This window comes from Myxine glutinosa, chromosome 6, assembly GCF_964187855.1.
Source record: "Myxine glutinosa chromosome 6, kmMyxGlut1.1, whole genome shotgun sequence".
Lineage (NCBI taxonomy): Eukaryota > Metazoa > Chordata > Myxini > Myxiniformes > Myxinidae > Myxine > Myxine glutinosa.
Window position 1 is genome coordinate 186296104 of NC_136266.1, and position 12801 is coordinate 186308904.

The 12801-nt window shown below is 47.4% G+C and overlaps 1 protein-coding gene across 5 annotated transcripts in view; it reads left to right on the forward strand.

Moving 5' to 3' along the window:
- The window catches only part of YLPM1 (YLP motif containing 1), a 201536-nt gene that overhangs the window by 132901 nt on the left and 55834 nt on the right, over nt 1-12801 (forward strand). For all 5 annotated transcript variants that reach the window (XR_013623920.1, XR_013623921.1, XM_078781005.1 and 2 more), the window contains 3 exons: nt 7601-7805; nt 7912-8036; nt 12640-12767. Coding sequence is in view for 3 of the 5 variants with exons in the window: in XM_078781005.1 (XP_078637131.1) it covers nt 7601-7805; nt 7912-8036; nt 12640-12767 (458 nt within the window). In the remaining 2 variants the exon portion in view is untranslated. The remainder of the gene's footprint in view (nt 1-7600; nt 7806-7911; nt 8037-12639; nt 12768-12801) is intronic.

Consider the following 12801-nt stretch of genomic DNA (forward strand, 5'->3'; position numbering starts at 1 on the left):
TGTTGTTGCTGCTGTTGCTGCTGCTGCTGCTGCTGCTGCGGCTGTGTGGACGTCGCGTGCTCTTTTCAGGACTCGTCTCTCTCGTCTTGTCAAAGCTCATCTGGTCCAACCACCTCTCTTTGCACGTCTCCCTTTTGGTCCAACCACACAACTCAACAACCACTCAACAACGTCCTTGCTTCTTGCGCGCGCGCTTTTATAGCGCCTCAGGCGATCAAGCCGCCGGCCTTCAGGTCACCCCCGGTGAGCTCGCGTCGGCCCTGATTGGTGGGCACAGGCCCTCTTACTCCGCCCTTGATGACGATGGGCGGGCACGCCTTTCTTCCCCGAGCTGAGCACATGCTTAATGGCGGCTTTGGGGCGAAATCAGCAACCACCGCTGTAACAAACCTGGCAAACTGCCCAGTGCGGTTGGCAATGGAGACTTGGAGGGGATGTCGCTGGAAATGGAGATTTTGGGAATGGGAATGAAAGGGGATCTATCTGGTTTCACTTGGTGCAATGGAGTGTCATCTTAATGGAAGACAAGGCCTTACCCTAATACACATAATAAAGATATAACTACCAACAAGGGGGGAAATCTATGATTGGCTAACGTGTATGCTTTATGGAATTAACTACGGGAACGCCCTTTGACCTTTACACATAACTGGAGTAAGAAGGGTCCAGAATAAAGCAATAATAATAAAAAAACACAATCCTCATATCCATAACACTGCACCCTCCTCCTCTTAGGCACGTTCCGGGCCTATAACTTTAACTTAGTGTGACACGTAGGTGTAGTTCCCTCTACTTTTAACCTGACCCTGAGTGCGACAGTTTTAAAACATAAATAAATATGTCCCGCTGCTCCATTGCACCCTACCTAACAGACTCACGCCCACAGCTAACCAAATTGCGGAATGGTCTTCAAACTATACATTTACGGTGGGGGCGCTTTATTTACAATGGCTCTACTTTATTTACAAAACGCAACCCAGGACCTGTGATTGTTCTTTCTGGGGGGGGGGGGGGGGGGGGGAGACAGTCTGCTCTGCATCGACGCATCATGAAAGCACCCATAAACGCACCAAAACACCCTCAAGCACCAATCGGTGCACAGTCATCACTGTTCATCAAAATAAAAACAACAACCCCTAACCCTGCAGGTGGTCTCTTGCTCTTCGGCTCCCTCTGCTGGCTATTTGCTATTCTTCCAGATGTTGTCAACTTCGTTGCTGGCGGCCTATTTGAACATAAAATGAGATGCACCCAACGTGTCCATTTTTTATTTATTTATGGCCCACAGGGGGCCGACTAGTGTGGTTCACCTGTGGGGCATCGGTGCCCTGTGATCAAGGTCCGCCAGCAAGATTTCGGGCCTTCATGGCCGGTTCCACCAGAGGGGCCATGCCCCAACCCATGGGGTCCATAAGTGGTGCTCAGCCACAGATGTGTGGTCCATAATGTGGTGCATCGATGCAGACAGCTGGTTCTGGGAGTTCCGGGCGCACAATGGCGGACTCACGCACGCTCCCCTCGGCGCCCAGTGGCGCACAGGTCCTCATGTGGGAGACAAAGGGGGGAAAGACAGATGAGCGAGGGGTAAGGTCGCAAGAGTACACATCAATAAGGCAATGCAAGGTGAAGTGCGTACGGAGAGCGAAGTGAGAAAGCTCGTCCCTACCGTACGTAACCCCCCCTGTCACCTACACTACCCTTGCCCTTACCCCATATGTACAAAATCTACACCTTTACAAATCCGTCACTACTGTCACGTCTTCCCCATCTTTCCCCTATACCAAATTCGTTCCCACAATCCCTCTAACCAAAATTTGCCATCACCAATTCATCATCAATCCTCATAAGGAGGAAGAGATGGAACATCAAGCACAATGTCACACCCACGTCATGATGCGTCTCACAATCCAAAGATTTGCATCAAAATAATAAAAACCACCTGGCATGGTGTGGAGGTACGTCATCTCAGGTGAGTGGATGCAGATGGTGCGAGGAGACTTCAATCCTAACTATCCTCTAAATGACTTTTACACACTTTACACTACCCGGGGTCTTTCCCTGCCAATCCATTGGCCAACTTACACTATGGGTTCTAAAAACCAATTCACATTGACCAAACTGTGGTGCTTCTCAATTTGGGGTCTCACTCCCCCGATTCATCTCCCGGTGCCCTTGCACAATTCTCCACATCTCCCGGTGCCTCGTGTAGCTCTCCCAGCAGGTCTACCCACCTGCACACCTCCACCACTGTAGTTGCCACCCGAGCTTACCTGCTCCTTACCTAACCTATCTAACTGGGGAAGGCCCCTCCTGGCTCTGTCACCCCTCGGTGCCCTCTGGCACTGGGCTACCCGGGTCTGTCCTCCGGATCCTCGGGCCCCATCCACAACAACTACCGGCTCCCAGAGCCCACCTGCGGCCTCACCTGGCCGACATCCTCACAGTGGTAGAGTGCCCAAACCAACTACACACACTAACAGGCAACACGCCCAGCCATTTCCACAACACTAATGCACCTATCCAAATACCATTCTTTCACCCGCACCACAGATGCCAATATCCAACCACAATTTACCTATACCCTCTACCTAACACTTACACTACCCTCCCCGGGTATTCGTGATGGGGGTCCATCCTTCCCCCATTCACACCTTTGCACCATCCACTCCACTCCATAGTTTCCACCATACTCACTCCACGTCCATCCATTCCCATACTCCATATATTCCATAATCCATATATTCCACACTCCATGTATTTCACACAACCATTCTCCATACACCTGTTGTTGCACACCTGTGCAATCACACCTGGTGCCACCTGCACCCTCCTTCCTTCCAGGACCATTTGGTCAGAACAACTCATCTCACTATCACTCACTCAAACACTGCTCCATCCACCTGTCCAGTTGCACACCTGTGCAATCACAATACTCCCCACAATCACAATCAGTTACTCATACCCTGCTCAATACACTTTCGATCCTCACACACACGGCATCATCTCATCTAACTACTTCCCTCTGGAACTTGCGCTTCCCAGTCGTCCCTTTAAACTATTGCGCTCCCTCGTCATTATCATCCACACTACCCTCTCTATGTCCCCAGCTACCTGTCCAATGTAGCTACCTAACCTTACCGTTACCTATTCTCAATCTCTAGGTCCCTACACATTATCCAAACCCTCCCGGGCTAGTTTTCACTGCCATAAACCCCATAAGACTAGTGCTCCTTTGCCCCCGCATGTGAGAGATGGCAGAGTTGCCATCCCCCCACATCGGGTATCTTTCACTACCAATTTTGCACACCAAATTTCAGCCAATCAAAAATTTGCCAATCATCTACCAATCTTCTGCCAATCATCACTGCCAATCCTCAAATTTTGTTTTTCTAATTTTGGGGCCAAAACACTATCCTCGTCATCAGTCTACTCACTAGTGCCTCTCGGTGCGCCAATTCACTTCTAAAGCTCGGCTTCGTACAGCCGAGCAATGAATGCGGGTTATTTGGTGCCGGCGGTTGGATGCGTCCGGCACTCGGTGCAGGGAAGGACGCTTACCCGGGCCGAGATCCCACGCACCATCTCGGCACAGAGCCGTCCAATGGCCCGATCTCGACCTGCCGGAACGCCTCAGCAAAAAGGGGTCGCCATGACGACCCTTCCTATCGGGCTGCCCGCTCCGCCTAGTGGAGCACGGACGTCGGACGCGGCCGTTCCGAGCGAGGCCCAGCGTGGACCGCGTACGGCGGTTCTTTCGAAACCGCCGTGGTTCGGATCCCCGCTGGTCCTCGCGGCACGCGAAGCTGCCCGGCGCGCACCGAGGGCCCGATTCGGCTATACGTCGCTCTAACCGCTAACCCGGTTACCGTCGATGCTCCACTTGCATGCTCACACCCCGCAGCCCGTTCCTTGCTCACACATCCAGCCGTCTCCATGCTCTTGGTCATTGCACCTTCCCTGACACACCCAGGTACACTCATCCGCTTACAGACTTGGTAACACACCTGCCCACCGCACACCTTTGCACACACTCGTCGTTCGCACACCTCACCAACACACCTCTTCGCGCCCCCTCCTCGGTCACCTCCTCTGTGACCACCACAGGTGTGCTCTCACTTGCACACCCAACCACGTGCCTCACTACCAACTCCAGCGTGCATTCCCATACGCGTTCTACCATTCCAGGTGTGCATCCTTCCATTCCAGGTGTACATCCTCTCTCACCTGCCACAACCAACTCACGCTCCGTGTCACTCTCACTACTCTCACCACCACTCTTGACAGCGCACTCTTTCCTCATGCACTCCTCTGTTACACACCTTCCTCGCGCATCCTCTTGCGCACACTCTCCCGTTACATCCTCCGTAACACTCACCACAGGTGTGCATTCTCCCTTACTTTTGACAGCGCACTCTTCCCTCATGCACCCGTCCGTCACACACCTTTCTCGCGCATCCTCTTGCGCACACTCTCCCGTTACTTCCTCCGTAACACTCACCACAGATGTGCATTCTCCCGTTACATCCTCTGTAGCACTCCCCACTCCGTGCTTCCATGTGCCCCCTCGCACACGTGCTACGACCAACTCACCCTTGACAGCACACTCACTCCTCGGCACGCACTTTTTCCTCACACACCCCAGAGTCGGACATTCTCGCACACCTCCTCCTTCGCACACCGTACCTGTCGCACACTTCACCAACGGCCTCTCACGAACACCCGGATCCAAATCAACCCCCAAGCCGACTGAAGCTCCCCTCACATCATATGCATTTCCGAATATATCGCCACTCACCTTGGCACCTCGTCTCCGCACCTCCTTCGCCACCTGCAAACTCTTTATTTGGTTAGTGAGCACATATCCATGATTTGAGCACCGACCTTGTACATATTCCATCACCTCCTCCTGTATTTCTCTCTTAGTTTCCGTCCGTCTCTTCTTAATTTCACTCACCTCCTCTTTCTCACCCTCACCCCTCACCTCACCCTTCACTCACCCTCACCCCCTTTATTTTTTCACTCACTCACCACCTCCATTAACTTTTGCTTCACCTCTTTTATTTCCCGGTGCGTCTCCTCTATCTCGTCCTCTAAGGCTACCTTGACCGTTTCTATGTGCGTCCTCACCTCCCGGTCCTTCGTCTCCATTACTTCTGTCACCTCGTCCAACCTCGTTGTCAGTCCCTCACGTACCATCTGACATTGCTTCTTCGTCGCTATCAAGTCGTCTCTGATGTCTTTTTGTGTCGCCTTTAACCCTCCTAGTACCGCAGTGTTCTTTTCTACTTGATCCACTAGTTCTTTTTGTCCCACCATCAGCTGTTCCACTTCCTTCGTCAGGTCCTCTATGCCCCCCTTGTAACTTAGCCGTATTATTCCTCACCTCTTTCTCCATACGCTTTTCACCTCGCTTTACCTCCTCGCGTACCCCCGAGACCTCCTCGCTTACACCTCGTCGTATCTCCTCCTTCATCTCCTCCTTCATCTCCTCTTTCATCTCCTCTTTCATCTCCTCCTTCATCTCCTCCTTCATCTCCTCCTTCATCTCCTCCTTCATCTCCTTTGTAGATGCCACCCTCATCTGTCCCAATTCATCCCTCTGAGCATCCAATTTACTTTCTAACCCGATTTACACCTCCTCTATCTGGTTCCCCATCTGTTTGATTTCCCGGGCGGATTGCTCCCCTACTTCCCGCAATTTGCCTTCCATCCTATTTTCTAGCCCCCTTAACCCATTTTTCACCCCCTCTATCTGATTCTCCTGGGCAGCCATTCTATTTTCCACCCCCGTTAATCCATGTTTCATCTCTTCTATCCCATTGTCTAACCCCTCAAATTTCTTGTCTAACCCCTCAAATTTGCTGTCTATCCTTTCACCGGTACCCCTCGCTTCGTCCCTCATTGCCCCCAATTGCTCACTCTGAGCCCTCGTCTCGTCCCTCTGTAGGTTGAGGGACGCCTGCATTTGCGCCATAAATTGCTCCATGAGGGCCTGCATTTGGGCCATCCCTCCCACTTGTGCAGCGGGTGCGGCCGCCGTAGCCATGTGCGAGGTGCCATTTTGCGCGCCTGAAGCCTCGTGCGCGAGGGCGCCATTTTGCGCCCCTGAAACCTCCTCAACCACCTCCTCATTGTTCTCCTCCATTTCTTCCCTCTGATCCTGGGTTACCCCTAACCCCTCCTCTAGTTCCCCCACCGGCATCCGATCGCCTTGACTAGCCATGGCGCGATTTCAAAATTCGGGTTTTTCTTTAAAACAAATTTCGGTAGCTTGTAATTTTGAGCGCGTTAAGCGCGCTTCGGGTCCGATCCCACTCCTGACACCAATTGTTACGGACCGCGGATAAGATGTTGTGTTTGCCGAGCGGATGGCCCCGCGGCCCTAACAGTTACCCCGACTAACCCGATTCCCGAACGTTGGCCAAATTCGCGCCACAGATATTCAATATGGAAAAGACAAAAGCGACACGGATGTGAAGAAGAAGAAGAAGAAGAAGACAAAAAGGTTGGAAATACTACTAAATTTATTCCTATTATTTACATGCTCAAAGTAACCAAGGAAGAAGGAAAGATAAGAAAATAATTTACAGAAGATATTAGAGACACAGTGCAATTATTAACTTATACAAGCTTAATTAAATACCCAGGGACAAGACACACAGAACAAACTCACGTACACAAAAGGATGGAAAGGCAGGAGGTGGATGGCTGGAGGGAGAGGAAGGTCCAACGGGTCCTGCAGCACGATCGGCGCGTTTAGCAGCCGCCGTTCCTTCGCGGCCCTGCTCAAACTGCCGTCAAGGCCCCAAGTTGCTGCTGTTGCTGCTGCTGCTGCTGCTGCTGCTGCGGCTGTGTGGACGTCGCGTGCTCTTTTCAGGACTCGTCTCTCTCGTCTTGTCAAAGCTCATCTGGTCCAACCACCTCTCTTTGCACGTCTCCCTTTTGGTCCAACCACACAACTCAACAACCACTCAACAACGTCCTTGCTTCTTGCGCGCGCGCTTTTATAGCGCCTCAGGCAATCAAGCCGCCGGCCTTCAGGTCACGCCCCCCCGGTGAGCTCGCGTCGGCCCTGATTGGTGGGCACAGGCCCTCTGACTCCGCCCTTGATGACGATGGGCGGGCACGCCTTTCTTCCCCGAGCTGAGCACATGCTTAATGGCGGCTTTAGGGCGAAATCAGCAACCACCGCTGTAACAAACCTGGCAAACTGCCCAGTGCGGTTGGCAATGGAGACTTGGAGGGGATGTTGCTGGAAATGGAGATTTTGGGAATGGGAATGAAAGGGGATCTATCTGGTTTTACTTGGTGCAATGGAGTGTCATCTTAATGGAAGACTAGGCCTTACCCTAATACACATAATAAAGATATAACTACCAACCAGGCGGGAAATCTATGATTGGCTAACGTGTATGCTTTATGGAATTAACTACGGGAACGCCCTTTGACCTTTATACATAACTGGAGTAAGGAGGGTCCAGAATAAAGCAATAATAATAAAAAAACACAATAAAAAAACACAATCCTCATATATCCATAACAATATATATATACAATTGCCTGAACACCTGAACAATTGTTTTCAACATTAACCCAACAGAAAACATGAGACTCCGGCCTCCATCACGTAGCTTATACAGCTTACAGGACGAGGAAAGCAACAGTGAGTGGGACAAGCATCATGATGATAAATGGGATCGAGACAGCTTGATTCCGCCACCCCCTCCTCACCATCTTGTGAGCCCAGTGGGCCGTGGCATTCCCGGAGACCCTGATAGATCTACTCGGGATTATGAAAGAGAGCGGTAAGTTTTTCGTGTATGTTCTTCTCTCGGGTTTTCCATGGATGCACTAAACATCTTTAAAATTTTTGCTTTTGTTTTATTTTCTGCTCGTAACGTTTATTTGCAGAATGCCTCCCCTCCGAGGTGATGGATTCTCTCCCGAGACCCGGGAATCAGATGAGTCCTTTGAACGCCGGCCCCGTGAGCGCCCTGGATACAACTCTCGGAGCTATGAACGGAAAAACTACAAAGGTATATTGGATGGAAGGATTTCAAACGTGGAAGAAGAGGGAACATATGACTATTTTGACAGAAAACGTATGACTGCATTTTGTATCGAAACTGGCGGTAATTATGAGGGTATGGTTTCATTTGAATGGTTAAAATGGTGCGGAGGTGACGTGAACTATTTATTCCAATGGAGACAATAGAAGCTTTCACAATAGGTGTTTTTTTTAGTAGACTGTAATGTCCTATTTATCCTGTTCCTGTTCCTGTTCCTGTTCCTGTAATGTCCTGTTCTCTGCATATTTAAAAATAGAACAAATGCGACCATGTTGCCAATATGCTTCCGCATGTCACGGATAGATGCCCTCGTTCACTGGCCGAAAAACCTTCTGTTGCTTGGGAGAAATCGAAGTTAAATAGTCTTGTAAATGTAATTTTCAGCATTGAGACAAAAGAGTGGCAATTTCGAAGTGATTAACCATAATTGTTCCTTGCTGCAAATCAGACTCCTGGAAATATAGGAAATAAGAGAAATGTCTGTGATGATTGAGATTGAGTGGTGTTGAGTTTCTATCAGTGGGGTACAGTGCATTCAGAAAGTATTCAGACCCCTTCACTTTTTTCACATTCAGACCCCTTCACCTTTTTCACATTTTGTTATGTTGCAGCCTTATGCTGAAATCGTTTAAATTCATTTTTTCCCTCATCAATCTACATTCAATACCCCAAAATGACGAAGAGAAAACAGGATTTTAGAAAGTTTTGCCACTTTATTAAAAATAAAAAACAAATATCATTTGACATAAGTATTCAGACCCTAAACTCAGTACTTAGTTGAAGCACGTTTGGCAACGATTACAGCCACGAGTCTTCTTGGGTATGACGCGACAAGCTTTGCACACCTGGATTTGGGGATTTTCTGCCATTCTTCTCTGCAGATCCTTTCAAGCTCTGTCAGGTTGGATGGGACAGTCGGTGGACAGCCATTTTCAGGTCTCTCCAGAGATGTTCGATTTGGTTCAAGTCAGGGCTCTGGCTGGGCCACTCAAGGACCTTCACAGAGTCGTCCCTGAGCCACTCCTGCATTGTCTTGGCTGTGTGCTTCGGGTCATTGTCCTGTTGGAAGGTGAACCTTCGGTCCAGTCTGAGGTCATGGGCGCGCTGTTTCAGGTTTTCATTAAGGATATCTCTGTACTTTGCTCCGTTCATTGTTCCCTCAACCCTGACCAGTCCCCCATTCCCTGCTGCTGAAAAACACCCCCACAGCATGATGCTGCCGCCACCACGCTTCACTGTTGGGATGGTATTGGGCAGGTGATGAGCGGTGCCTGGTTTCCTCCAGACATGACGCTTAGATTTGAGGCCAAACAGTTCAATCTTGGTTTCATCAGACAAAAGAATCTTGTTTCTCACAGTCTGAGAGTCCTTTCGGTGTTTTTTTGCAATCTCCAAGCGGGCTTTCATGTGTCTTTCACTGAGGAGAGGTTTCCGTCTGGCCACTCTGTCAAAAAGCCCAGATCGGTAGAGTGTTGCAGTGATGGTTGTCCTTCTGGAAGTTTCTCCCATCTCCGCACAGGATCTCTGGAGCTCAGCCAGAGTGACCATCGGGTTCTTGCTCACCTCTCTTACCAAGGCCCTTCTCCCCCGATTGCTCAGTTTGGCCGGGGGCCAGCTCTTGGAAGAGTCCTGGTTGTTCCAAACTTCTTCCATTTATGAATTATGGATGCCACTGTATTCTTCTGTATTCTGTATTTGTAGGCTTCCCCAGATCAGCGCCTCGACACAATCCTGTCTCTGAGCTCTGCAGGCAGTTCCTTCGACCTCATGGCTTGGTTTTTGCTCTGATATGCATTGTCAGCTGTGAGACCTTATATAGACAGGTGTGTGCCTTTCCAAATCATGTCCAATCAATTGAATTTACCACAGGTGGACTCCAATCAAGGTGTAGAAACATCTCAAAGATGATCAAGAGAAATGGGAGGCACCTGAGCTAAATTTCAAGTGTCAGAGCAAAGGGTCTGAATACTTATGTCAATGTGATATTTCAGTTTTTTCTTTTTAATAAATTTGCAAAACTTTCTAAAATCCTGTTTTCTCTTTGTCATTATGGGGTATTGAGTGTAGATTGATGAGGGAAAAAATGAATTTAAACGATTTCAGCATAAGGCTGCAACATAACAAAATGTGAAAAAAGTGAAGTGGTCTGAATACTTTCTGAATGCACTGTATATGGTGGGATTGAGTCAATCGGACAACTGTAGGTTCTGCAAGGTAGAAACAAAGTATGAGCCACCTCATGCCAGGATGTAAACTAGAGCATTGCGACTGTGTCACCAATATGCCTCGCACAGTCCCACAACGGGTAGATGCCATCGTTCACTGTCCGAAAAATAAACAAGTTTGATTAAAATCCCTTCAGCCGTTTTCAAGTATCACATTTTCACCAGCCATGACATATTTCACATCGATCGGTGAAGCTGTTTCAGAGAAGGGATTTTTTTAATTATCGGCTTTCAAGCAAATATGGCTGCGACACCACGTGACATATGACCTTAAAAACACTCTGCATATGTATGGGTAGGGGATCACGTTTGTGAAGTTTCGTGTTGATCGGATAAGATTTGTTTTTCTATCCAAGATGGCTGCCAAACCACATGACCTATGAGATCATAATTTTCAAACTATGTGCAACAATGGTTTTGGATGACATTTATAAAATTTCGCATCGATAGGTTAAGCAGTTTCAGAGATATAATTGTTTAATATTTTCCTTCAATCCAACATGGCTGCCACACCATGTGACCAATGATGTTTTCGTGATCAACTTTTAATCACCATACTTAGTCAATGACACATGTAAAGTTTCGAGTCAATGAATTTGGTGGTTTGGGAGAAGGTGGTTTTTTAAGGTTTTAGGTTAAATCCAATATGGCCACCAAGCCATGTGACCTATGATGTCATAAATTTAATATTTCAATACAAATGAGTCATAGATCATGTGATGCAATTTCAGATTTTTGGGATAACGAATTCAATTGAACCATTTTTAGCTGGTATACCACTTAACCTATGATGTCATCATTATCATGATTTTGTTACCCATTGGGAGTACTTGACAATGTGCCGAGTTTAAAATTTTTCCATTCAGCGGTTTCCGAGAAATAATTTTTTCATAATTTGCATTGAATCCAAGATGGCTGCCTTACCAGGTGACCTATGATGTCACAATTATCCTAAAAGCATTCTGCATGAGTGTCACTCTAACCTTGAAATTTTCGTTTCAATTGGAAATGTGGTTGCTGAGAAAAATGAGGTTTAGCCCATACGGACGGATGGACAACCCCAAAACATAATGCCTCCCTCCGGCCACCTTCGGGGGCGGAGGCATAAAAAAAACAGCATCTACAGATTACATATGCAATAATGGTATAATCTTTTAGCTCGCTCTCTCTCCCCTCCTTATGCTCCCTATGTCTTGCACTTCCCTTTGATTTCCTGCTTCGACTCAAATCTGTTTCCAACCTCCTTTCCCTTCATTCTCTTTTACTCCCATTCATCCTTTGTCTCCTTTGAATCCCCTTTTCCCAATTTGCAACCTTCCCACCCTCCCAATTTTATTTTCCTGATGTTGACTATCACCGCTTTGGTATTCCCATTTGACAACATACAATTACGTGAAAAAGTAAGTACACCCCATGTAAAGTTTTGACTTTTTCAACATATTTCAACATACAGCTATTTGATCTTCATTTCAACAATATTGACAGATAAAGGTGATATAATATAACAAATATCATGAAACATTTACATTTTGTAGTCCATTGTATAATTTAAATAAACATAAATGCAAATTTCTCATGTGGAAAAAGTAAGTACACCCCTACATTTATCACTACTTCAAATACCTAAAATTAGAATCAGGTGCACCAGCTCAGGTGCAAATGATTAGAACATCGTTACAGAGGATCTTGGAGGAACCTGTCTCATTTAAACCTCAGACATTTAGTTTGGTTTGCTCTGTGTTGTTGAAGTGTGCGGCATCACCATGCCGAGATCAAAAGAGCTCTCTGAGGCCTTCAGAAAGAAGGTTATAGATGCCGACGAGTCTGGGAAGGGATTTAAAAAGATCTCCAAACAATTTGAAATCAATCATTCGACTGTCCGGAAGATCATCTACAAGTTTTTTTCTATTTTTTTTTTTCTATTTTCTTTTTTACTATTGATTTCTAGTTTGCATTTGTAACCACATTGGATTGTTTTGAATTTGATTTACAGTCTACCGCCTTTCGTCAGTATTTTGGCAAAATCATTCCAATGAAACTTGTTCTTCTCTGCTTGTGTTTGACCTCCATGTCATTGTGATCATGGAGTGAATTTTTTTTTTTCCAGCGCACCTGAAGTCGACATCATTTGTGGATTCTGCTGTGGAAATTGCATTTTGTTTTCGGCATTCCTGGCTCCAAAATAATACGTTTTTTGAATATCCCTCAAACTAGTGCATTGCTTAGAGACGTGTTGTGCTTGTCCCTTGTTCATTATTGCATTTTATTATTCACCTGGAGGTTTTTTTGGTAACCCTCCCTTGCTCTTTTCAACCCACCCTTTGATGTTGCATATTTTCATGAAGACCGCCGTTCATTCGCGGAAGATCGTTTACCAGCTCCAGCCCCACCCCCACCAGCAGAGAAGAAACCTGACGTTAAGCATGCTGATGACATCTTGAAAGCCCCAGGAAGAGACAATCGGCCTGACAGGGTATGATGTATTGTTTGTGAAGATGTGGTAACAA